The sequence below is a fragment of the Polyodon spathula genome, chromosome 12 (assembly GCF_017654505.1).
Source record: "Polyodon spathula isolate WHYD16114869_AA chromosome 12, ASM1765450v1, whole genome shotgun sequence".
In the NCBI taxonomy this organism is placed as follows: Eukaryota; Metazoa; Chordata; class Actinopteri; order Acipenseriformes; family Polyodontidae; genus Polyodon; species Polyodon spathula.
In genome coordinates, this window is record NC_054545.1 from 41,719,506 (window position 1) to 41,744,686 (window position 25,181).

Consider the following 25,181-nt stretch of genomic DNA (forward strand, 5'->3'; position numbering starts at 1 on the left):
ATATATATTATATATCTATATATATTATATATATATATCGTGTAAACCATTGTGTAGGACAAAAACTGGTGACCAAGATAATATTAATTAATAAACGGTAAGGTGGGTGGCCATTATAATAGTAACTGGGTGTCTAACTTGAACCACAATAGACAAAACAAGTAACTGAAGAGAGATCAGTATACAGCTACAGTATTTTTATCGAATAAAAAAAAAAAAAAGCTCCTTTTACAGTCACAAACTTGCACCTCTGTGTGCGCATGCTGCATGTCCCAAAAAATTCCCCTCATTACATTTCTTTATTTCCTGAGTAATACTTTATATCCTTGTAACAGTTTTTTTTTTTTTTTTTTTTTTTTTGTTTCTTAATTTATTTTTTATTTTAAATCTGGGCTATTCCCTGCCATTTTTTTATGTATTTTTTTTTTTTTTTTTTTTTTTTTTTTTTTTTTTACAATTGTAAAACAAGTTGATTGCTAAAACATAGGTTCATTGAATTAAGCCAGTATTCAGCTAGCCTATTTTGCTTAAAATTAACTATACGATCTGACCTAACATTATGACACTAACAATGACTATATATGAAAAAAATAATGCATTGGAAGGATGTCACATATACCATTCCTGGTATGACTTTGTAGAAACATTATAATGGCAGTGTAATTAAAAATAATCATAATTCAAAAACCTCCAACTAGGTCACGCCTAGGACCTTACCTGTAACTTTGGCTCGTTGTGGTCTTTGCTCTTGTACTAACTGGCTCATTAACATCAGACAACAAACTAGTGTACCCTGAGAATTCTGTCACTGGAGTCCTTATTCTACGGTCAACTTCACCACTAGAGTTACTGTTAAAGGCTGACGGCACTCTGCTACCTGACTTGAACTGAGAACCAAAAGCCTGAGCAAAGTTCTCAATCTGGTACGGCGCTCGCAGGTCAACGCTTTTGGAGGACAGCACCTGAGAAGGTATCTGGTAGCTGGACGGAGTGTTTTTTGATTGATCTTTCTGGCCACTCAGCTCCTGAGGTGTGATCGGGTAGTTCGATGAGGGTTCGAGGTTCTTCTGCTGTTGTTCGATCTGGTCTGTGAGCTCCTGTGAAGGGGTCAGCTGTTGATGGGTTGTCTCCATGCTGCTCAAGTGGAAGTTGGGCTGGGAAGACCCAACCAGCATTCCAAAATGGGACTTTGGCAACGGGGCAGGTAATACTGAGGTAACGGATTGGCTGAAGCCACACTCGAGAGAGGGTGTAGTGTACACGTTCTTCTCAGAAAACAAGGTATTGCTGGGGTGGGTGGATGACAGATTGGTGAAAGGTCCACCAGAACCTAAAGGGAAGGTACTGCTGTGGCTTGTTCGTTCTAAAGCTTGGAGGAGGAATTTTGAATATTCGTGCATGATGACGGCTTTGTCTCCTGACGAGGACGGCGAATCTGAGCACACATTCTCCTCCTGGCCAATCTCAGGGTTGTCCCCAGAGGAGTGCATCTCTACGTGCTGATCAGTTATATCAAAAGGAACCTCATGCTGGCCATCAGATTTTTGGGAATAGTGGTCAAGAAGACTTTGCAACACTTCATCAGGTATTCCAGACTTGTCGTGGCAAGGTTTTATGTCAACATTCATGGGAGAGGTGTCAAGAAGATTGAGAGAGGCTTCACTGTCCATAACACTGGTTACAACACCTTGAATAACCGTCTGCTGAGAGGCCATGTGCCCTACATTTACACCATAGTCCCCGCTATTATTTGCGGCCTGTAGGTACCTCCGTTTCTTTAAAAACTGCATGGCATCATCATAGTTACTGCTGGTCTGGCCCTGTTTGGAAGCAGAACTCTGAAGGAGGCTCATGCCGTCTATCCCTGTGCTGTTGTCCAAGTCTAAAGAGCTCTGCTTTTCAGACAGCACCTTCTGACCTAATATGTCAGCTTCAGTAGCCCCCAAAGGCAGTTCATTCTTATCCAAGTTTTTCCTATTGACCTTTTTGAAGACTAATTTAGGTGCCCGAGCATGCAGGTTATGCATACTAGTGCCTGCCAGACTGTTACTTGAAGATACAACAGGAATTTCTACTGCATAGTCCTGCATGTTAAGGTTACTTGACATCTGTGCTTCAATTATTTTCTTCTTTTTACGCTCACTGGGCTCGCTGGAAGTGTTTTTTGATTTGCCCTTTTTGCGTCCGGAAGCACTTGTGTTTCCCTGAGAGATTTCATAGCTGCTCTGATCCGACGGCCCGGGCTCTATTCCTTTTTTCATGGCTTCTCCGCAGGTTCTTTTGTGCTTTAACAGTCGATCTGTCCTTGAAAAATACTGCAAAAAAAAACCCAAACACACAACTGTGGTTGTACAAAAACAAACAAACACAAAAGTCCAACATACGACACTAACATAGATAGTCTCCTTTTTCAAGAATTTAATGAAACCATGCATCAGATGAACTTAAATGTTCACAGTTGTTAGAATTTTTTTAAATTATATCCACTCTAATAAGTTACTTTTTTATATCCTAACATTATTAAAGCATATTTCACAAATTTCTATATTACCTAATAAAAAATAAAACACTGACATTTCTTTAGGCCAATAATATACTGACTAATTCCATAACCCAAAAGATCAAAATAAACTTGCTAATAAAGCAGAAAAGTGGCAACATGCCCTAAAAAGCCCTTTATCCAAAATTACCTGTTGGCAGGTGTCACATTTGTATGGCTTTTCTCCACTGTGTGTCCTCTTGTGCCTCTCCATATGGTATTTCTGGATGAACCTCATATTACACTGATCACAGCAGAACGGCTTCTCTCCTTTAAAAGGAATACACAACAACATTAGAAAACAAAGTATAAAAGAACTGAAACTAAAAGTTAGTCAGACAGATGTTCTCAGGTTTTGGTGCTTTGTAAAAAGACAAGGAATTCTATTAAATAGATCAGAAGATTTGTGATACCAAAATATTTATTGGACAAGGTGTCTGAGTAGGGTAAATGGTCAATCAATGGCCCACCACCAGTCAATCTTAAAATGTTTCGAACTGAACTCCCGACTGCTGTTTAGCCAGACTATTTATAGTTTAAAAACTGCTAATTAAAATGTTGCTTTATGCATGATTAATTCATGAAAAGTTAAACTGTTGCTTCACTATATGTGCATTATAGAGAGGGAGTTATTTTATTTTGGATTTTTAGTGAGATGTGCGTTGTTGTGTCCAGCGGCGCCACCCCCCCTCCCCCCCCACGTTTATAACGATCATATTGTGCCATACCACTTTTTTCAGCACACTCTGGGAGAGCGCTAATAAAAACAGCCCTGGTGTCCTGCCTTGTCTGCATCGCCGCTGGAAACTCTCTATGGAAACAATGTCGCTACATAGTTGTCAGAAGTGGAGGCGAGGCAGGCACCCTGGCACACACTTGGAAGCTTGCAGGGGAGAGTGTAGAAATGCGAAACTAAACTTGCCCAAATAATTGGCAGAGGCAAAACTAGACTGACCCAGCATCGACGTTGAAGCTTTGGACGAAAGTAGACATGCGCACATGCACACACACTACAATATATATGTGTGTGTGTGTACAGCCGGTGCTACAAAAGTGTTTGAAAGTCTTCATATAAATCACGGGGTGCTTCATCTTGGGAACGTTGCATCAAAGGTCTCCTTCACAGGCAATACATCACAAAAAGAAATGTAGAGTGCATCTACCAGTTATGTATTATGTATACATTATTAACATTATGTATAGTCCTTTGACCTCCTACTTCCCAGAGGTACTTGTCTCTCGATGCAGAGAAAGCTTTCGATCGTGTTGAGTGGGACTCTCTCTTTGAAACCTTGCGCAGACTTGGCTTTGGTGACAATTTTATTTCCTGGGTTAGATTGCTATATTCATCCCCGCTTGCCTCTGTTCGTACAAATAACACTTATTCTAAGTCTTTCCCACTCCAGCGTGGAACTAGACAGGGCTGTCCTCTTTCTCCCCTCCTTTTCGCAGTTGTTATTGAGCCATTTGCAATAGCTCTTCAGAGTAGTCAACAAAAAAGAGGGATATTTAGAGGAGGACAAGAGCAGCGGGTCTCTTTGTATGCTGATGAGCTACTTTATATATCTGACCCTGCTGCTTCTCTCCCCCATGTCCTTTCCATTTTAGAACAATTTGGTGTAATCTCTGGTTACAAACTAAATCTACATGAGTGAATTATTTCCAATTAATGCAGCTGCTCGTCAGTATCCACTAAACACCTTCCCCTTTAAAGATTACATATGATTATTTTACCTATTTAGGGCATTTGTGTTACAAGGAAATTTACTAATCTTTTTAAATCAAATTTTACACCTCTTAGCACGCACTGAACAAGATTTTAAACGCTGGTCTATCTCCATTACTGCTTGCTGGTCGTGTCAATTCTGTTAAAATTAATACGCTTCCTAAATTCTCCTAATCTCTTTCAGTGCATTCCGGTCTTTATTCCTAAATCCTTTTTTCATAAACTTGATCAAATCATTTCAGCCTTTATTTGGAATAAAAAAAGTTCCACACATTCGTAAAATCTTTTTACAGCGACCGAAACCATTAGGAGGCCTGGCTTTGCCCAATTTTCAATTATATTACTGGGCAGCTAATATCCGCAACGTTTTACACTGGCTGCACATCCACCACCAGCAAACTACCCCAGCACGGCTACACATGGAGTCAGTCTCCTGCGCCCCTACCTCTTTACCTGCCTTGATATATTCTCCGATCCCTCTACCAGCCTCACACCACCACCAATACACTGGTGCAGTCGACCCTCAGGATCTGGAGGATCTGCGACACTTTGGTCTGCAGTCCTTCTCAGTAATGTCCCCTCTTTATGCAAACCATCTATTCCCCCCCTCCTCTTGCATCATTTCAACAGCTTTCTCATAAATTTGACCTCCCTCAAACTAATTTCTTTCGCTACTTACAAGTGCGTGACTTTGTACTTAACAGGGTGCCCCAGTTTTCCACATTACCTCCAAATTCCCCAACTGACTCAATTCTTAATTTGACTCCAATTTCTAAGGGCTTATGTAGCAGGGGAAGATCTATGCTGACTCTGCTGGCATGTTCATATTGCTGCAGGAAGAGGGCAGCAGTCGTCCAATAACCCCGTGAGTCATGGCAGTGACACAGGGAGGTGGGAAAGGGGGTGTGTGGACTTTCCCTCTCTCTGAATGGCTGGGAGGCGGGTCTTGGGGAGATTGTTAGCCCTATAAGATAATGCTCTACTGTCTCCTCAGGTCTGCCCTTAGACGCGCTGAATGTGTGGAAGCGCTAGTCGGGGATCGAAAACCAGCGGGGAGGAAGAAATAAATCAAACAGCGAGACAGTGACAGTGGGGAACCCATGGGCAGACCCTGAAATATTGTGTAGAGCAGGTTAGTGAGCCTTTAGTGCAGGTCGGTGATCCGGGTCGTATGGGTAGTGGCGATCAAGTGCAGCACCTTTTATTTGTAGTTTTATTTTTCCTTTTTTCTTTCTATTTTTGAATTATTCTTTGGAGCACCTGCGAGTGTGCCTGCACACACTGTTTACCGCTGCTTGGTATTCCCGTGGTTCTGTTTACCATAGATGGTAAACAGACCACAGACAACAGCGCCCTCTGCGGGCTAAAGAAACAAAAGCACAACTTGAAAATAAAACTGGGCACCTGTGTGGTATTTTCAAGTACATCTGTCTGTCTCCTGTGTCGTGAATTACCCACCACCCTTCCATAGCTTAATATCCCAAATCTATTAAAAAATGTTTGCCTTATATTACCCGTCACTGTCCACCTTAAAATTAATCTGGGAACAAGATTTAGGACAAGCTAGTGCAGATGAGGACTGGGAGGCAATGCTGTCCCGCATACACTCCTCTTCTATTTATGCAAGGCATGGGCTAATACAATTTAAAATTTTAGTTAGCTTAAACTTTCCAAGATTTACCCTGAAACTGACCCAACATGTGACAGATGTAAACAAGCCCCTACTACACTTTTACATATCTTTTGGTCCTCCCCCCAGCTAAACTCCTACTGGTCCTCTATTTTTGACAATTTCACAAATTTTGCAGCTGCACACTGACCCCATATCACTTACTGCTTTATTTGGTGTGGTACCCAGCACTATTTGTTTGCCCAAAGCAAAATCAAACGTCGTGGCATTCATAACTCTCCTGGCTTAATTTTGCTAAATTGGAAGCGAGCTGCCCCGTCCACTCATATTTGCTGGATTAGAGATGTGTTACATTTTCTCAAGTTGGAAAAAATTAAGTTTATTGTTTCCCCCTGCTGTTCTTTCTTGACTTCTACCTCTTTCCTTTCTCTCTCCCCTCTTCTCTTATAACTATTTGCTTATTTCTGTAATTGATTGTAAAATCTCTTGTTATTATAAAATCAATAAACAGAATTTAAAAAGAAAAAAGTTCACAACCTGTATGGTTCAGTTAAACTGTAATTTATTACATAAAAATACTAAATCGCTAACATGCTTCGACCGATCTCGGTCTTCCTCAGTGTCAAAGAATAAAGAAAGTGTATTTTATTAAAACACAATGAAAAGACCAAGGCTAGAATAATTACACAGAGCTGGTGTTATATATTAAAAACATCTCTCTACATATATAGTAGTATCTTAGTAAGTAATAAGAACTTTATGGTACTGGAAAATGTTATCGGATCAAAAGATTATAAAGCAGTTATATACTTTTTAATATAACATTCACTTAAAGAAAAGAGCTGCCAAAACAGACCAAATGTTTAGATTTAATTAAATCTTCCGACGCACGAGGCGGAGGAAGAGTTCTATAAAAGCTGAGACAAGACTACAGTCAAGTATTATTTAGCTTGGTCATTCTCTTAAAAAAGTTGGTTGTTGTTTGGTCGTATTCAGAATAGAGCTCTTGTCTATACTTATATTCTACACAAAACTTCCATGCTGGGAGGTATGCATAATCTTGAAATTTATATCTCACCTTATATTGAAGCATGGCTACAGTGACAGGAATTATGTTTTAGCTATAAAGAGTGACATATTAGGATTTTTAGCAGTGGCCGTTTATAAGCATTTCACACGTCTAGCCCAACGGCAAAATGTTATAACCATAATTGGAATGAAGTATTAACACAAGTTTGTAAAAAGGTACTGGACCTCCCAGACTGCCAATTAGATGGGATTCACCGTGGTCTGTAACCACTCGATCCATTTTTAAGCATTTAATAAATAGCTCTGAGACGACTGCTTTTAAGGGCGCTATATAAAATAAAGTTTATTATTATTAGAATAAACCGAAGGAGCACTGATAATGCTCTGAATCACTGAAACTTCAAATTGAATGGGTCTGTGTGATTATTCTTGATTAAAGGTTGTCTATGGCATCACGCCGTAAGCCAGTACACAAACTATGCACTTTAGGGTCTGAACCATCTATATATCTCCTTGTCAGCCTCCCCTGGGTTCTCTGATCAAGAACCGAAGTAGTGACAACTTTGCCACCCTCACCTCCTGACAGGCATGTATACGAAGAGGAAAAAAAAACAAAAACATGGGAAACTAACATGCGCGGGCACAGCATGGTACTGCAAGTGCTCTTCATTGCTGTACATGCACAAGTCCTGGAGCTGAAGTGGTAAAGCTTGTATGTAAAAATCCAGAGTGGTGCACTTATCATGAACATAATAAACTGCTGATTTAGTTTTTTGTTTGTGTCTGTGCATAGCTAATAATTTTGCAGTGTGAGTTATCAGGTCTGTAAATCTGTTTTATTACAGTAATAGGACGTAAAGGTAACATTTGTTACATTTATTACAATAAAAATGGTTTTAAAAACAACAAATTTCGATGGGTGTTTTTTTGTTTTTTTTGGTTAAAGATTCTATTGATTTTTTTATTATTATTATTATTATTATGCAGGACAGTCGCTATAAGATTGTTACCTTTATTAAAAATGTGCAAGAATTAACCTACCAATTAATCACCTAATGTCCATAAATTAACTGATCAATTGTTAAATCAAGTGACAGCCCCAATATGAACCTAAATGTTTTATTACTGCAACAATTCCCCCATGCAATGTACAATTCACAACCAGTCGACTTTTTTATATGGTAAACTTACCGCTATGAATCTTTTCATGCCTTTGTAGCAAGTACTTCTGGATGAAACTCATATTACACTGGCTGCACCTAAAAGGCCGCTCTCCTGGAACAAAGGAGTAAATACATCAATAGGACTGCAAATTAACTTCACAAAATTAAGATCCACAATTCTGTCAAAGACTAAACCTACTTTGTAAAGCAAGCATGAAGAAGCAGTAAATAAAATAAAAACAGCCTCTCAAGTGGGGAGTTTGCTGGCTTATTGTTTCCACCATTCAATACAAGACATCTTAATATTTAATGATATTTGTAAAACACTCTCAAACTGAATTGAATATCTTTACAACATTGACTTTGATTGACAATTGCTTCGCCATACTGTCAGACACACTGGTCTGCTGCCAGAAACGTTTAAAAGAAAATATCCTTAATATTGCCCGCTAAGCCAAATATGAGGCTATTGCTACCACCTGCAGAAATGGAGTGCACCTTAAATCAATCAATCTTTTATATAGTGCCTTTCATAGTGGCCCACCATCACAAAGCGCTTTACAAGATGCAGTAACAACAAGAAAATCCATAATTCTTTAGATTAAGAGAAATGCGTAATACATGCTATGCAGTAAAATAAATAATAGCGTCACAATGCATAATACATTAAATACAGTGGAAAGTGCATAACACATGAAATAGCAGCAACACAGCAGCTAATAGTGGATATCATGCTTAAAGAGCATGGAAAGCAAGAGAGAACAGGTGTGTCTTGAGAGATGATTTAAAGCGAGCAACAGTGGGAGCATCACACACCAAAGCTGGGAGAGCGTTCCAAAGAGTCGGAGCCATGAAGCTAAACAAGCTTTCTCCAAGTGTGCTGCACTTTTGCTTGGGGATAACAAGTAGGCCAGAGTCGGAGGACCTCAGCTTGCGGGCGGGGACAGAGCGGGTCAGCAAGTTGAGGAGGTACTCGGGACCTGTGTGAAGGGCATTGTAGGTGAGGCAGGAGTGTTTTCAAAATAATCCTGAATTTTATAGGTAGCCAGTGCAGCTGGGCAAGACAGGGGTGATGTGATCACATTTTTTACATCTGGTAAGGATCCTGGCAGCAACAATCTGAATTAGCTGCAGTCGGTTTATGGTGCTGTGAGACCACCATATAGAGTTGAAGTAGTCGAAACGAGCGGACAAACGCATGACAAAGTATCTCCGCATCCGGGAGGGAAAGGTAGGGATGGACTTGAGAGGTTTTCGAAGGTGGTAGAAGGAAGAGGTGACCCAAGGGAAGCATGTAGATATTGAAGCACCCCCCCCCCCCCCCACAAGGACAGATCCTTGGAGGACACAAGTGAGTGGGTTTGCAACGCCATTGCGTCCAACATAGATAACAGACTGCATGCGTCCAGATAGTAAGAGGACATCCAGGAGAGACAGGTTCCCGAGATTCCAGCATACCTCTGAAGGTAGTCAAGAAGAATACCATGATCTATGGTGTCAAAAGCAGCTCTTAGGTTAAGGAGGAGAAGCAGAGAGGGAGCACCAGCAATGAGCAGGAGGTCATTCACAATCCAGAGCAGAGCATTTTCAGTACTGTGATGCGGCCGGAAACCGTAGAGCTGTAGAAGAGTTCAAGCAGATTGTTATCCGCGAGATGTTTCACGAGGTGACTGGCTACAGCACTTTCGAGAGTTTTGGAGAGAAAAGGGAGACTGGAGATGGGACAGAAATTAGAGAAGGGTCAGCAGGGTCAAGGGAGGGTTTTTTTTGAGTACCGGTGTAACTCAGGCAAGCTTAAGGGCAGCAGGAACCAAGCCACAGCCCAGGGACAGGTTGAGAGTGTGTATAATGGAAGGAGCAAAATCAGAGGCACAGAGACGGACAAGGCTAGTCTGCCAGGGGTCCAGGGGGAATGTGGCAGTGGTTGATTTCAACAGTAAGCCGGAAACATCAGCAGTGGAGAGAGGAGAAAAGGAGGAGACGGCAGGAGGGGCAACCGGAGGAGTGTCAAGGTGGTCAAGTAATGCTTTTATATTCAAGAACTAGGGGTGCTAGATTCTGTTTAATTTACTGTTTAAACTTTTAAAAATATATAGTTTAAACGTTAAAATTAAAACATTCTGAAAAAACGCTGTGAAAGGGGGGTAGTATGCGTCCCCCTCGATGTGCAGTCTCAACAGCAGGAGAAAACCTTCAGCCTTCTTAAGGGAAGCGAGTAGGGCTCTGAGCATTTTGAAATAAATAGCTTTCTATAAATTACTGCATATATGTTTATAAACAAGTATTTCACATCAGCTTTTCTGCTCTCCTTAAATGCAATTGATACATTTATTTTTTTTTTCTTTCTGTGAAACCACTAAATGGGCTTTTAAATCGTAAGTCTTTTTCATTTAAATGCTGAAGTGACTCATCTATTAATTTAAATACAGTTACTTGTCATAACGACTAACAGTGTATCCAGCAAAACACTTTATTTTTCATTTTAGCTTTAATAAAGATTATTCGCTTAACATGTTACAATCTCATTTGTATGTCTATTTAAAAGACCATTAAGTTGTTTGACAGAAACAAATAACTAAATTAAATCAAATTACTAAATTAAACCCTATATAAATAATAATAAAAACAGTGAAGCAATATGAAAAATTAGCATCTGCGGTAAGACAATGGTCTGTTTTGATTTAGCAGGTGAGCATTTATTTACAGAAATGTTCTGCAGTCTAATTATTCAACACTGCTAAAATCCAAATCACTATTGTATGCTAGTTACCGTATATAAAAGAGATAGTTATGTTCACATCAAACTGACTTTATTCCAAGTACAGTATCAAGTTAATTCAAAGACTCAATATTCCGTTTAAAAAAAATAATAATATTTATGAATAGCAATAGTTTGTATTGTTGTAGATCTGACTGGCAGCAGTATTAAAAAAAAAAAAAAAAAAAAAAAAATGACATAAAAAAACCAAAACGGAAGCAATCAAAAAAAAAAAAAAATCCACCTTGTCAAGAGTATATAGCTGCAGAACAAAGGCTCCCACAGCATAGCTCTCACGGGGACTTGTAATTTACGTAGTAATTCATTGACCCTCAACACGCGAAAATTAAAAACGTTTGACACTTTACTAACGTTTAAAAGTTTAAATGATTTACACCCCTATCCAGAACAGTTTTTTTTTTTTTTTTTTTTTTTTTTTTTTTATTACTCCTCACATTCAATTGTTGTGCACGAGCTTTTACTTGTAACAGCAATGATATTAAAATAAATCATGTCAGGGGGAGAAGAATGGAACAAACGTATGTGGGTGGTGCAATCATCGATTCAATTCTGTGTACTAAATTAATCGATTGCTATTTGGAGGCTTAAGTGACAGCCCTAATGAGCACCCTTGCTGCCAAAATGAAAAATGCTTTCCTTTTAAATATGCTGACAGTATGCATTTGTAGGCGTATATAACCAAAAAGGGACCTGAAGGTTGAAGGCAGTGGATAAAATGTAATAGTTCACAATTACTATATCAAAACATAAAAGATATCCATACAAGGCCAGTTTTAAAATACATTTATGAAACAGCATAATAAAACATTAAAACCTTATTTCCCATTATGCTGTTTACTGTGCTTGAAGTACAGAATACTACTCCATCGACAAAGCGGATGGTTGAGAATGAAAAGACTGAGAGGTCTCTCACCTGTATGGATGAGCACATGCCTGCGCAAGTGATAGGAGCTTCGAAATGCAGCGCTACAGTGCTCACAGATGTGAGGTTTTGAACTTGGAGAAAGGCTCCCACCATGTCCATCCATCATCGCAGACTGAGAAAAGAAAAGTACTGGGATTAGTGGCACCCCAAGGAAATAGTTGAAAATGTAAAAAAAAAATCTAAGATTACATTTTTCACCCATAACTGACTGAAAAATGCAACCAGCAATATTAAACCTATTAGTCTATCAACTTGAATCTAAAACAGAGAAGTAATGCAATCCTCTGCAACTCTGAATCCTGAATCAAGTCTTTTTTTTTTTTAAAAACAAACAAAAAAAAACACACTATAAAAAACTGTTTAGCTGTATTTATTCCTGTGAAGATTGAGGGGCTAGGTCTTTGGGAATATGCTGAAGAGACCACAACAGAGCCAATTAAAATTTGTAAGAGTGACACGGTGCAGAAAGTTTCAGTAACTACTGTAAAACATATCTCCAAACACAACTTTAAAAAAGTACTCTGATTCAATTGAATATGAATTTGGTTAATGCTGGTGTAGACTTGGGGGGCCATGACATGCACACCTTTGTAGAATCCCCCCGTTTTCTCCTTGGTTTTGTGTCCTGGGAGTCTGGGTTAGACCTCCTTGCCTTCTTTCCAGAATACTCTTTTGATTCTTTACCTAATCTACCAGATAACTGCAAATGAAAAAAAGAAGAGTAAAATATAACCCATCTACATACACAACAATGGGATTTAGGTCATGAACACAGAGATGCCAACTTCTGAAAGGAGACAATAGCAGCTTGTGCAGAGCGAAGCAAGGCAGACTTTACATTATTATGATTTAATTTATTTATTTAAGGCCAGTAGCTGCTAGCCCCTAGAAATTAGAAGGTTCTTGTCTCTGGCAAGCCAACGTCCTCACTTTGGCAATTGGAATTGCATTTAGAAATTAACCCCCGATCCCAATAAAAATACTAGAACACTTTTTTGGGGGGGGTAAGGGGGGGGGGGATTCTATTTATTCTGGATTTAAATTAGTAATGAAGAGTGTTTAGGATCTCGTAAGTGCTATCAAACCGCAACTAATATTCAACCTCAAAACTTACTAAAAAGAACTATCAAAATAACAGCCTCAAGAAAGATGTAAATGTTTATTTAAATGTGTGCTACTCTGCAACTACCAAAACACAAAATGCTGTGTTGTATCCAAGAACTAAATTTAAAAGCAAGTCAAAACCCATTTGCACAAACATACAGTAATGGGGCGTATCACATTTTGCTTATTGTTTCTTCGTACCATGCGAGTGACAGTCACGATGCCCACCATGTTTCACAGAGAAGCCTGTCCGGCAGTATTCACAGTGAGACACTCAACTTTTAATGAATGGCCATTCTGTGATAAACTCCTCTCAATCTTTTAGATGGGTGAGAGCGACATTTGTTTGATTTGTGATTCCTATTTTAATAACCAATAACCAACGCTGGGACTTTGTCACAGAAATTTGTACTAAAAATCACGGAGAAGACACTGTAAATGTGTTAAAAATCACAGGAAATGGTGTGTGAAGTCACACTGCAAGTCAAGCTATTAGCCACTTTAGAAATGCAAAAGACCCAACAGGTATTAAAAAATGCAGCTGCAGTTGACAAATCAGGCAGTAAAGTAACACTGCATGTATGTTTAAATTTTTTCAGGGCTGTCAATTGATTTAAAGTGTGAACGACTACACTGCAAAGTAAGGCAAAAGACCTAGTTCAACATCATCAGCTAAACCGTGAAAAACGTATATTTTTCTGTTTTGGTTAAGGTGGAATTTCAAGTTGTGTTGGTAAAGTTCAAAGTTCTCTACTAAAACCACGGAATCCATGACCACGCGACATAAGCAACCAAGTAAACGTGCAGTTGGTAAGGATAACAAGGCAACATTTACGCAGCAGCAAATCGAAGCACTATACCCCCTTTGACATAGCGCCATAGCAGAAAATCCAAAATAGTAACCACTACGGCCAAATCGGAATGTTGGCATCTCTGCGAACAGCATATGAGTTTAAAGCAGAATACAGTTAAAAGCAGATTTAAAAAGTTGATCTATTGGTTATTAAGATTCTCAAATTATGAATTTTAAATAACTCCCACTGTATGCATGACAACAAAGACTCTTTATATTCAAGCAGCCCTAATGCACCAAAAAAAGTTAAAGGATTTAATTAAACAATATAACGATCTGGATCAGGGGTGGGCAATTCTGGTCCTGGAGGGTCAGTGTCCCTCTTGGTTTTTGTTCCAACTGTACCATAAATTACTTAATTGGACCAATGAAGTGCTTATTAGAAGCTTAATTGGTACAATTAATTCATTTAGAGTAGAGGAGGGACAGTGGCCCTCCACGACCAGAATTGCACACCTCTGATCTAGACAAATGATCTAGATAAGTTCAAGAGACAGTATCACTATAACCTATTGGAGATGACCAATTTGAAAATTTGTGCAAGTATTTGAATATTCTATTAGGGAAACTACCTATTAGACAAAAATTAGACATCCTAGGATAATTGTCTGAATATTTTTTTCAGTTACATTATATAGGTCTTCTTTTGGTCCCAATATGGTGTTTAAAAAAAAAAAAAAAATAGAGAGCAGTAGAAATCACTTACATCTCTACTCATACTCAGATCCTGTATTAACATATTTTGGTTTCCAAGAGACATTTCAAGAAGATCAGAATTCTTCCCACAGCTCCCATACACCGGTACTCTGTAGTCATGATCAGTCATCTTCTCCTGCTTGATACCCACTGTGTTGATGAAGTCTCCGTGTGTCTTCTCGATGGGGGAGTAGCGCTCTTTCTTGAGGACCATATCCTGAGTCATGTCTTGCATGACAGACTGGGCAGCGATGCGGGTGAAGCTGTTCACTGGCGGCAGGTGGCTGAACATGATCATACTGGGCGGGAAGTTAGGCTCCATGATGCCGTTCCGAAGGAACTCGTTGCCAAGTTTGTCTTGAATAATACTCATGATGGGAGGCAAAAAACTAACTGGAGCCAGCAGAGAATTTACTGAAATCAGAAAAAAAAGGTGAACTAAGGAGCTGCAATTTAAAGCAAATATCAACAACAACTGTAATGTTTCTTCAATACTGATAAACGGGACAAATATTTGAATATTCAAAAACAAAAGATTTGTCTATATATTAAATATAGTACAAATTTTACTTTTGTTTTATTGTTGTTAAATCAAAATTAAAGAATCTCTGTTTAAATTAAAATATATATATATATATATATATATATATATATATATATATATATATATATATATATATATATATATATATATATATAAAGAAAGACAGAACTAAACACCAATGTAACAGAGAAATTATACTTCAAGCACAAACAGTAACATTATATAGATACCATAATACCAACGGAGACTTAAGAGAAAAACGTGAAGCAATTTCTAAATTAACGACATAAGATAAGCAGTATTAATGGGTAGTAAATTTGCATACAGAAAAGGTAAGCCATAAGCTGTATTTTGTTTTCTACTTTTTCTTGTATTCCATTTTTTCTTTTGAATTTTATACAAAAAAAACAAGACACGTTACATTTCTAAAAATATTCATAGAACTAACCAGTCCTTATATTTATTTTTAGTCTTCTAAGATCGAGTATGCATACATTACCATGTCGCTGTTTCTCATTAACTACCGAGTCCAAGAATGAGTGCACTAATAAATAAATGAACAAATAAAATAAACACATTTTAAAAAATGTGCTTGCGAGAACTGCAATTTCAAATGTTGATTTTACACTTCTCGGAAGTTCTTTTCAGTTGCATTTTCTGTAAACAATATGATTTCTATAGTACATTGTATATTTTTCTTTCGTTTAATATTTTTTAAATTCTGTTAACAGTTGCTTGATTAAAATAAATACAAATAACAATAAACAATGTACTGGCATTTACCTGAACATAGCTTGAAAGTAAAAGTCCAGTACATAAATGGTTATAGGTATATGAAATGGAAAAACATGGAAACTACTTCAAATGGAAGAGAGTAATGTTGAAACGGAAAATCACTTTGGTATACAAATTACACACACACACACACAATTTTGGATATTCACTCTAATATATCTTTAGATTAGCATGAGCTATTATAGGAAATCTGCAACAGCTTCCCTTTCTGGCTGGTGCTTGCAGTCTGCCACAAACCACTGCAATACAAGGCTAACTAGCTTTAACCTGTATTAAAGTACGACTACTTACTGTAGAAATCACTATCAATGTTTATGTAGTAATCTGGAACAGGGTAAAAGTTATTACGGGGTTCTGATTTTCATAAAAAAATTCTTTCAAATAGTTTTTTTAATTTAAATTCTCTTTTTTTAAATTGGGTATCATTTGTTATGAATAAATCGTTTGAAAATCGGGTACATTTTTCTAAATATAAATCAAGAAAGAATAGAAACATTCAGGCAGAAAGCAGGTTTTGTTTAAAAAATGCTTAACCCCAACAAAACATTTACAGCTGGCTACTTTAGCAGCCTCAAAAGTGCTGGTTTTACCACAAGTCTGTATTGTCTTTTTGACTATTCAACAACAACAAAAACAACTTATACTACATTAATTAGGCTGTAGATTCCCATTAAAATAAGCAACCATTTGCTGTTGTAGTGTGCTTGCAGACATTTTATGTTCTGGTCTTTGAATGCAGTGTAATTTACTAAAGGGACGCCTTACTGCTACGTTTTCTGCCCATTATTGAATGGAGTTAATACTAGTTTAAGCTACATTAGCTGCTGTTTTCTAGCAATTTCCAGAAACATTGATTTTACCTCATGTAGTAGATGCAATTAAAAAATACCTTTCGTTAACTTGCTCCAGCTATATCAAACTGTCAAAATGAATAACGAATAAATGAATTGCCCTTGTGCTATGCTCTCTCACAGCTGCGGATTCCTCTCTTCCAGACACAACATCGTATTTTTAAGCAAGTCCATTTTAGTAGGTGGAATTAAAAACACGTTTCAGTGGGAGGGGGTAGAAATCGGATATCTACTGACAAAACAAATCAATCATTATGATAAATAAATCATTATAATACATTATAAGTAAATGGGTTTCCAAGACAAAAGCAGAGCACGCTTCTGTTACACTGCAAGGTAAAATGACATTTTATTTACTATTAAAACAGTTACTGCATTCTTTCAGTTTAGTCTTCTGCGTAATCAATTTCTTTAGAATGCAGACTGCTTACATTTGAATTTATGTTAAATATTAATAGTAGGGTGGTCACTGAATAAAACTGTGTCAAAATGGCAACATGATCATACTGAAGTGAGCGTCTAGGACCACAATCATGTAAACACGATAAAAAAAGCACTTTGTTTTGATGACTCACAGGGATACCATACATTGCAGTACAGGCTTGAAACACGTATCAATAGGGGAGGGGCTGATCACTTCCTGATAGTTTTTTGTTTGTGTGTTACCTCACTGAGGGACATTTAGCATCTAAAGGGCGGAGACAAAAGCAGAAACAAAACATCACAGGAAGTTGTTTAAAGCTAATAAAAAGGAGAAACACTGTAAATCTGATGTATTTGATGTAATTATATTAGAACACGTATTCTGTCTCATGTGTTTTAATGCAGTGGAAAATATCTGACAATCAATTAACCACCTTACTAAATAAAAAAAATAAAAATGAACATTAGGCTACGAGAGTAATGGCATTGGCAGCAAGTGCCATGTCCGCGACGGAAACAGGAAGAAAGCGTTCTAGCAATCAACCTTTTGGTGCGTTCCCCTTTAAGAGAGACGGGCTCTGTGTGTGTGTCAGTCACCTGAGTGTAGCAGCATAGGAAGAGTCAGCTACAGCGAAAAAAAGCCTGCTCCTAAGGGAGCATCCCACTGAAAAATGCTTATTCCTGAAAAGGTTAATAGACATCTCAGTCATATGCACCCAGAGGCGCAAGTAGGTTTCCAACAAATTACATATTTTATAAGCAATGCTTATGAACCGCATACTTACATTATTTATTATATATTTATACAATGTAATATTACATCATATGCTACAAGCTTTTCATTTTTATTTTTGATCACGTGATATCCCTTTTTTGAGCCGGCTCGGTTCAATCAAACTCTTGGAAAAGTGTTGATTGATATTACATTGTTTCATAGAATTTTTTTATTTTTTTTATTATTTTTTTTAAAAGCAGCTTCTTATTTAATTCAAACCAAACGCAAGTAGCGAGTAGAGTTAAAATTATTTAATTAAAATAGTAATTAAAGAAACAATTGCAAAATAGATTACATTTTTGCAAATTAGTCATTAAGATTTAATCCAGGAAAATACATTTAACAGAACCTGCTTTTTGTGATCGATTTGAATTAAAAAATAAGGAGCTGTATTTCAAGTTACAGGAGAAAAAAAAAAAAAATCTTGTTTCACAAATCAACGCTTTTCCAAGAAATGTTGTTGGCTCAATATAACTTTAAAAAGGGTATCATATGACCAAACATAAAAAGAAAACTAGAGTCCTAAGTTACACATATACTATAGTCAATAAGGATACAACAGGCACATTGTTGCTAAACCCAGTGGGTCGGTTATGAATTAATATGATAAATTGTGAACATTTAAACATAGCAAATATTGGCTTTACAGTCGTGTCTCTGTAATAGTAGGCCTACAGCTTTACATTGATTGTTGTTGCTTACAACAGTGCAATTTGATGCAGCAAACAATATGCACATTTTTTTAAATACACAGACCTCTTAATTCTTAACAGTGATGATAATGATAATATTTAATAAACCTGTTATTTAGATAGGTTGAGTTGTTCTTTACGTTTAATGCTACGCCAGGTAAATTCCAATTAACTGCTCTGTTTAGTCATTAAAAAACAGAGAAACTGTGGTGGTGACAATTTGTAAATTTGTGCTTGGAAACTTTACCAGGTAAGAAATGCCTTTCTAGATCTAAATCCCTGTGTAAAAAAATAAATAAAAATCTTACCAATGTAACATATTCACTAGTACCACTTTTCTGTATTTTATTTAAAAAAACACATACAATTAGGCAGGAAGAGTAATAAAAACAATAACCCTAAAATTAATAGCTATAATAAAAATCAGAAACCATAGTTATCATTTGTTCTATCTTCTTTTTGTTTTATTTTTTCCCCAGATATCAAGTGTACAATTCAGGCTATAATGAAGTGCATGTGAGGGACAACAAGTTTGTCTGATGTAGAGATACGCACTAGATTTAATTAAAAAAAGTAGTGGATCTTTGACAAGATAAAAACTGATCGAGCAAAGGATCTGTGTATTAGCCACAGTTATTTGGAGTGATCGAAAGATGCAAGCTTTTTTAGGTGTAAGTGCACTGACTGGATCTTGGGTTGACTTGGACTCGACATTATTGGGATGGACTCCACTCAAACTCTGGACCTTGGGACTCTGACTGGAGACTTATGGGTCTGACTTAAAGACCAGTGACTCGACTCCAGCTCTGCTATTCTGTAATGAAATTAACTGTTAAAAACAAATTAAAATGAATTCTATAACCAAACTACTACTATGGATTAGTTTCCTTCTGATCAAATAAGATACAGCAGGCAATCAGCAAATTGATGCATTTTACAGAGTTGTCACTTTGCTAAACATTGAAAGAACCAATCTGATTCTTCGCTTTTTATTGCTGATAATACTTTAGTCTATAAACTACTGAACCAGCACAGGGATCTGAAAGACATTTTCTGTTATGCTACCAAGCTGGAAGTCCTTTCAGGTTACAATTCTTTGAATTAAAAATAAAAGAGTGTGGTCAAAACTCACAGATGTCTAACTATCTTTGCATGGGAAGCCTTTGTATTAATCCCATTGTTACGGGTAGCAACCAGTTTGTCATTCGTAGCTAAACCTCTGCAGACAGAGAAGATGGAAACCATTCTCTTCACGCATTATTTCACAATCAAAAGCATTTAAACAGTGTAACAGATTTGACTTTTCAGAGTATGTTTGGGCTACTAAACCTTTCAAGAATTTAATACGCTAGAAAAAAGAAGCCACCACTAACAGCTGATAGACTACAATACATAGAGAATTGTTTAACATTGCCCAAAACTCAAAATAACTGAACTGCCAAAGTCTAGCGCCTACACACAAACATTTTGAAAAGTGTTTATGTCCCACCCCTATCACTTTTAATTGGCTAGTTGTGGGGGAAAAGCTGATCTTCTATTAGTTACAAAGAACTCAGTAATGGCTGCAAAGAAAGCCTCTGGCAATACACACTAATCTTTTAAACTTAACCCTTTGTTACAATTTTCCCTTTCCATCAAAAAAATGTCAAGCACAGGTCTCTATTAGTATTAGTTACAGTAATAAAATAATGACTTGGATCGCATTATTGAGGAGTTTGGTGATCAAACGAGTGATCAGGAGAGGATTTATCAGTATGCATGATTATAAAGAGGTATGTTAAAAATACAGCGAACAAGGGGTTGGGCTTGGCTGGAGATGCAGTACTGATTTCCTTTTGCTATGCAGGGCCTTTTAAACCTTTTAAACAGCATGTGTGAACATAAATTGGACCTGACACGCGCTGAATAAATGGACCGCTAAGAGTTAAAGGATTGCTGACACAAGTGGTTTTTTGCTTGTTTATTAGTCGACCCCCACCCCCAACTTCAGGATTGTGTTTTGGGGTTAAATTTGTCTACTTATACTCGAGCAAATATGGTAACTCTGAATTTTTCACAGTTGAATTGTGTATGTTAGCAGCATTTTCAGTAAAGCAGTTCTTTGTCAGAATGGTCTTTTTTTAATCCACTGAACTAATTTGATTAAATCTGTAAGTGGCGACTTTCAAAATATCTAACACTATAAAATTGGAAAAATGAACTGTGTTTAAAATGAAGGAATACATTGTGTATATTCTCTAATGTAACACATTACTGTGTTAGTTTAAAAACAAATGTTTTACAGTGTATATGAATCAATCAGGCTAGTTTAGCATTATACTCCATTTACTTTTTTAAATATTTGAATAGTATAGATTCATGGAGGTATTATGTTGTGACTTTTTAAGAACACACAAAATGTTACAACTAGGGCTGGGACAATGCATCGAATCACTGGAATAACCACTGATGGTTAAAAAAAAAAAACGGATCAGTTCATTAAAGACCGTTTTTTATTAAATCTACACTCTTATTCCTTGCCTTTCCTTTGGTTCCTTTAAATAATAATAAATAAATAAATAAATAAATAAATACCTCCCGCCCACTACGCAGCATGTACATTTTCAGAATAAGCGTGACAGAAAAAAAAAAAATCCTAGTGAAGAGGTAGGCTGCGCTTCAGGATCAGATTTTGCTAGTTTAATTGGCAATTTAATTTTAAATAATGCCGTCAGACGTTTGGAAGTTTTTTACAAAAGAAGAAAATGGAAAGGTAAACTGTGCTGTTTGTGGAGTTTTAATGAGCTTCTGTGTCAATACCACCAACCTGCGGCATCCTTTAGTAAGATCCTTTTAAATGCGACAGCGGGAACACAAGTAAAACAAAATGAAGCAACCCCTTCAGTGACAGCTTATTTTGGAAAGAAAAGTTGATCCAAAAAGCATCAGAGCAAAAGAAATAAACAGGCCTGACAGTTGATGCTGTCAGACAAGCTATCAGACCTGTTAGTATAGTAGAGGGAGTTGCGTTTAAAAATCTGATTATGAATCTTGCACCGGGCTACGAAATGCCCTGTCGAAAGACTATCTCCAAACGTATTACTGTGGATCACGAACGTACAAAGGAAAAGCTTAGACAGGATTTAAGTCAGGAGTGTAATTCAATGTCCACCACCAACGATGTATGGACAAGCATGGCACAAGAAGAGTTTAACAGGTCACCTGCCATTACATTAACCAAAACTGGGAACTTGAGTCAAAAGTATTAGCGACAAGAAAAGTACATGAGACACACAGCTGTGAATTTAGCAGACGCGATCAATCAGATAAACAGAATTTGAAATGGCTATAAGAGTAATAGCTTGTGTTCATGACACCGCGACCAACGTGTGCAGAGGAATGTCTTTGCTTTCTGCAAGCGAGCGTGCTGTGTTACCTGTTAAGAAATGAAGACCGAACAAGCAATATAATTGTTACTTCGTGGACGGCAACAAACACACAATACTTCCAAGGAAACCTTACTCCAACAAGAGATGACGATTTATGCTTCTGAAACTCCACTAAACACCAGCGAAGATCTCCCTATTTGTTGAAAAAATAACCAGACACGCTTTCCCAACCTAGCAGCTTTGCAAAGAGCATGTTAAGTATCCCTGCAACATCGGTCCCAAGCAAGTGTGTGTTCAGGAAAGCAGGGATGCTTGTGAACAAACTCCATTGTTCTTTGAAACCGGAGAATGTGGATGCCATAATACTTCTGAATAAAAACAGAAAATAAGCTCTGAAGAGAGCACAGACTGTGTTACGTTGGACTTGTAAAGAGTTATTCTGGTGTTTCCCATTGGAGTTTTTTTTTTTTTTTTTTTTTTTTTTACTCTAATCCAGGTGCTGTCAAGACAGTAATTTTTGTAATGCTTTATTAACTTTTTGTGGGGAACCTCGCCGACAGCATGACTAGACATAATTAGAAATGTGCAGTTTTAAGTTCAACTGGAGAAACGTTTACTTTTCGTGATTAGATTTGATGAAAACATATGTACTTATTTACACGTTTCTTTTGCGTTATGAAAAAATGATGCATCGATAGTAAAAAAAAAAAAAAAAAAAACACTATTGTCCCAGCCCTACCGAACATGAAAATCCAATTTTCGTTCCAGCACGAATACATTTAAACAAAAAGCATTCCACCATGCTGTAGCATTATTAATTGTATATCAGCCTCTTATCAGCCATTTAACATCTAATGGATATACGATCTAAAATATTACGATAGTGTTGAATATCACAATACTATGCATGGTATTGTATCGATACTCCCCAAATGAGGTACTGCACAACTTTTTTTTTTTTTTTTTTTTAAATTGCACAACCCCGCGTTATGTAGTTACAAATACATAATGCATTTAAAATCTGGAATACAGAGTCATATATTTTAATCTTAACAGTAAACTGCTACTTTAATTAAATCATCCCGTTTAAAATAGGGCACACAAAAAAATAGCATTATCACTATCTTTTTGTAATTCAAGATAAAAGTTCTTATTTTCATGTTTACTGACTGGTGCTTTACTTCTTTCTTGATGAATAAGTCCATTATATCTATTACTCCTTATTAAACAAGTTCCAGAAGTAATTCTGATGTTACTCAGCTTTCAGTTATCATCAGCAGAAAGGCCCAAAGTTAGACTTGAAAGTGTAACATACAAGACTGACAGTTCCACAAGATGTACTTTTGTTGAGGCTGGAAAAGAGCTTCATACAGAAATCCATTTAATAGGAGGGGCAGTAATTAATGCAAAAGAAAAAAAAGCATATTAAAAACTGTGGGTCACTTCTGTAAACAGATGAGCTTCCATTTGTCACTCAAAATTCTAAACAGGTAATAAACTGGCATCACACACTCACTTGAACTTGCAAGAATCAGAAAAAAGACAAAAAAAAAAAAAACATGTTTGGTGATTCCCTTAGAATATTAGCAAAGCTGTATAATATACTTCACATAATCACTGCCACCAAGCATAAAAAAAACTAATATCAAATAATTGCCTTTTATAGGCAAGTGTAAGGTTAAGTAATTAAGCCCTGATTTTTCAACTCCAGGGATTGATATGCACCCTAAGAATGAAGTTATGCATGGTAATTTCCCTGTAATAATAATAAAAGTTATGCATGGTAATTTCCCTGTAATAATAATAAAAGTTATGCATGGTAATTTCCCTGTAATAATAATAAAAGTTATGCATGCTAATTTCCCTGTAATAATCCACCACCCCACAAGAAAATAACCGATTGTTTTTCTCCCACTTAAGCTTACTACATACTTTTATTAATTAGCCAGTGATTGACAATCGGCAACAGATTCTTCTATCAAACCTTACCAGTTAGAAAGGAAACATCGCAGTAGATTACTACTGAATTAACAGTACTTACTAAATCAACCTTAATTTACATTGTCTATTGCAAGGGCGTGTGTCATACATCAATTGGTGTTAGTGTACAGTTTTTGTAAGTTATTGTATTTAACGTATGTTATCAAAAACATTGAAGACATGTACTGGGGGGGGGGGGGACCCTGAAGGTCGAAGTGTGACTTTCTTGCTCTTTCAACTGAATATAGTATCTGTCAAATTTGAATTAAAAATAAAATATAGGTAACATACTGGTTCTATTTTATTGCTAATTAAAACAAAATCATTACGTTCCTGTTATTCCTATGTTCCGAACATTAAACTCCCACAATAACCATAACCGAGTTTAGTGCCCTGCCATTTTCGCCATGGAGCTTTTAACACCAAAAACAAAATGCATCAGCCTGTATTTTTTTTCTAAAGTTGATCTACAGGAATCATACTTCAACTTGATTAAACGGAAACTAGACAATGCATTGAGGGCTTTGCGTTTAAACATAGCAATACATACGAAAAACGGATGAAAAAAATAGTCTTTAAAAACTGCGAAAATCAAGTAGCGCGGTTATCAATAACTGAATACATTTTAACGTTGGCTTTGTGAAAGATCGACGACTACCGGTGCAGTATTAACCTCTGATTATGATGTCCACATTTAATACATCGCATCGTATTACAAAGGCCTACATATATAAACCACAACACGGCGTAAATGGTGCAAATTGTTAAATTACAGCGCGGTCGAAAAAAAATAAAAACACAAACATCCATCCTAAATAAACGTACTGCTGTGAAAACGGACTTACGACAAATATTATCTGTTATTCACACCATTCAAAAACCGTGTCATCTTAAAATAACCGTAACGGTGTACGCTTGCAGCAGCCAACAAAATAAATGGCCCATGCAACGACCGAAACAATTGATGCTCGGTTTAGTAATGTGCATCCTCGCAAATTACATTTCGTTTTTAATCTTTCCTTCCTAGGCCGTTCCCTTTTGTTTTTCGGAATGTTAACCCCAACTTTTCTCCAGTTACCTGTGCATGGCCGCCAGTGGCTGCGCGTTGTTGTTGTTGTCTTTTTTTCGCTCGTTTCTTTGAATCTTTAAACCCCAAACATTGTTCTCCCGCAGCTCCTACTCTCCTCCATCTTGTTCTCAGCGCGTGGGATTGTGGGTCTGGCGGACGGGTCCTGAGAGGAGACAGTCAACAGCACAAGATGCAGAGTGGAAGTGGGAGGGGGGTGCCTTAGTTTTTTTTTTTTTTTTT

The 25,181-nt window shown here is 37.1% G+C and overlaps 1 protein-coding gene across 1 annotated transcript; it reads right to left on the reverse strand.

The window, feature by feature from the left end:
• Positions 1–423: 423 nt before the first annotated feature.
• LOC121324769 (zinc finger protein 281-like) lies at positions 424–25,071 on the reverse strand. The gene is made up of 7 exons (XM_041266932.1): positions 24,951–25,071; positions 14,455–14,858; positions 12,378–12,491; positions 11,780–11,903; positions 8,116–8,199; positions 2,691–2,809; positions 424–2,315 (listed from the first exon to the last, which is right to left on the reverse strand). Exons 2-7 carry the CDS (start codon positions 14,815–14,817, stop codon positions 714–716), a joined length of 2,406 nt encoding a protein of 801 aa, XP_041122866.1. The 5' UTR covers positions 14,818–14,858; positions 24,951–25,071; the 3' UTR covers positions 424–713.
• Between the last annotated feature and the right edge of the window lie 110 nt (positions 25,072–25,181).

Coding starts and splice junctions, on each gene's coding strand:
- LOC121324769 (XM_041266932.1), bottom strand. CDS start 14,817: ATGAGTATTATTCAAGACAAACTTGGCAACGAGTTCCTTCGGAACGGC. Junction 12,492..14,454: donor ATCTGAGTATGAGTAGAGAT/GTAAGTGATTTC, acceptor TTTCATTTGCAG/TTATCTGGTAGATTAGGTAA. Junction 8,200..11,779: donor GCATGTGCTCATCCATACAG/GTGAGAGACCTC, acceptor CCTTTGTTCCAG/GAGAGCGGCCTTTTAGGTGC.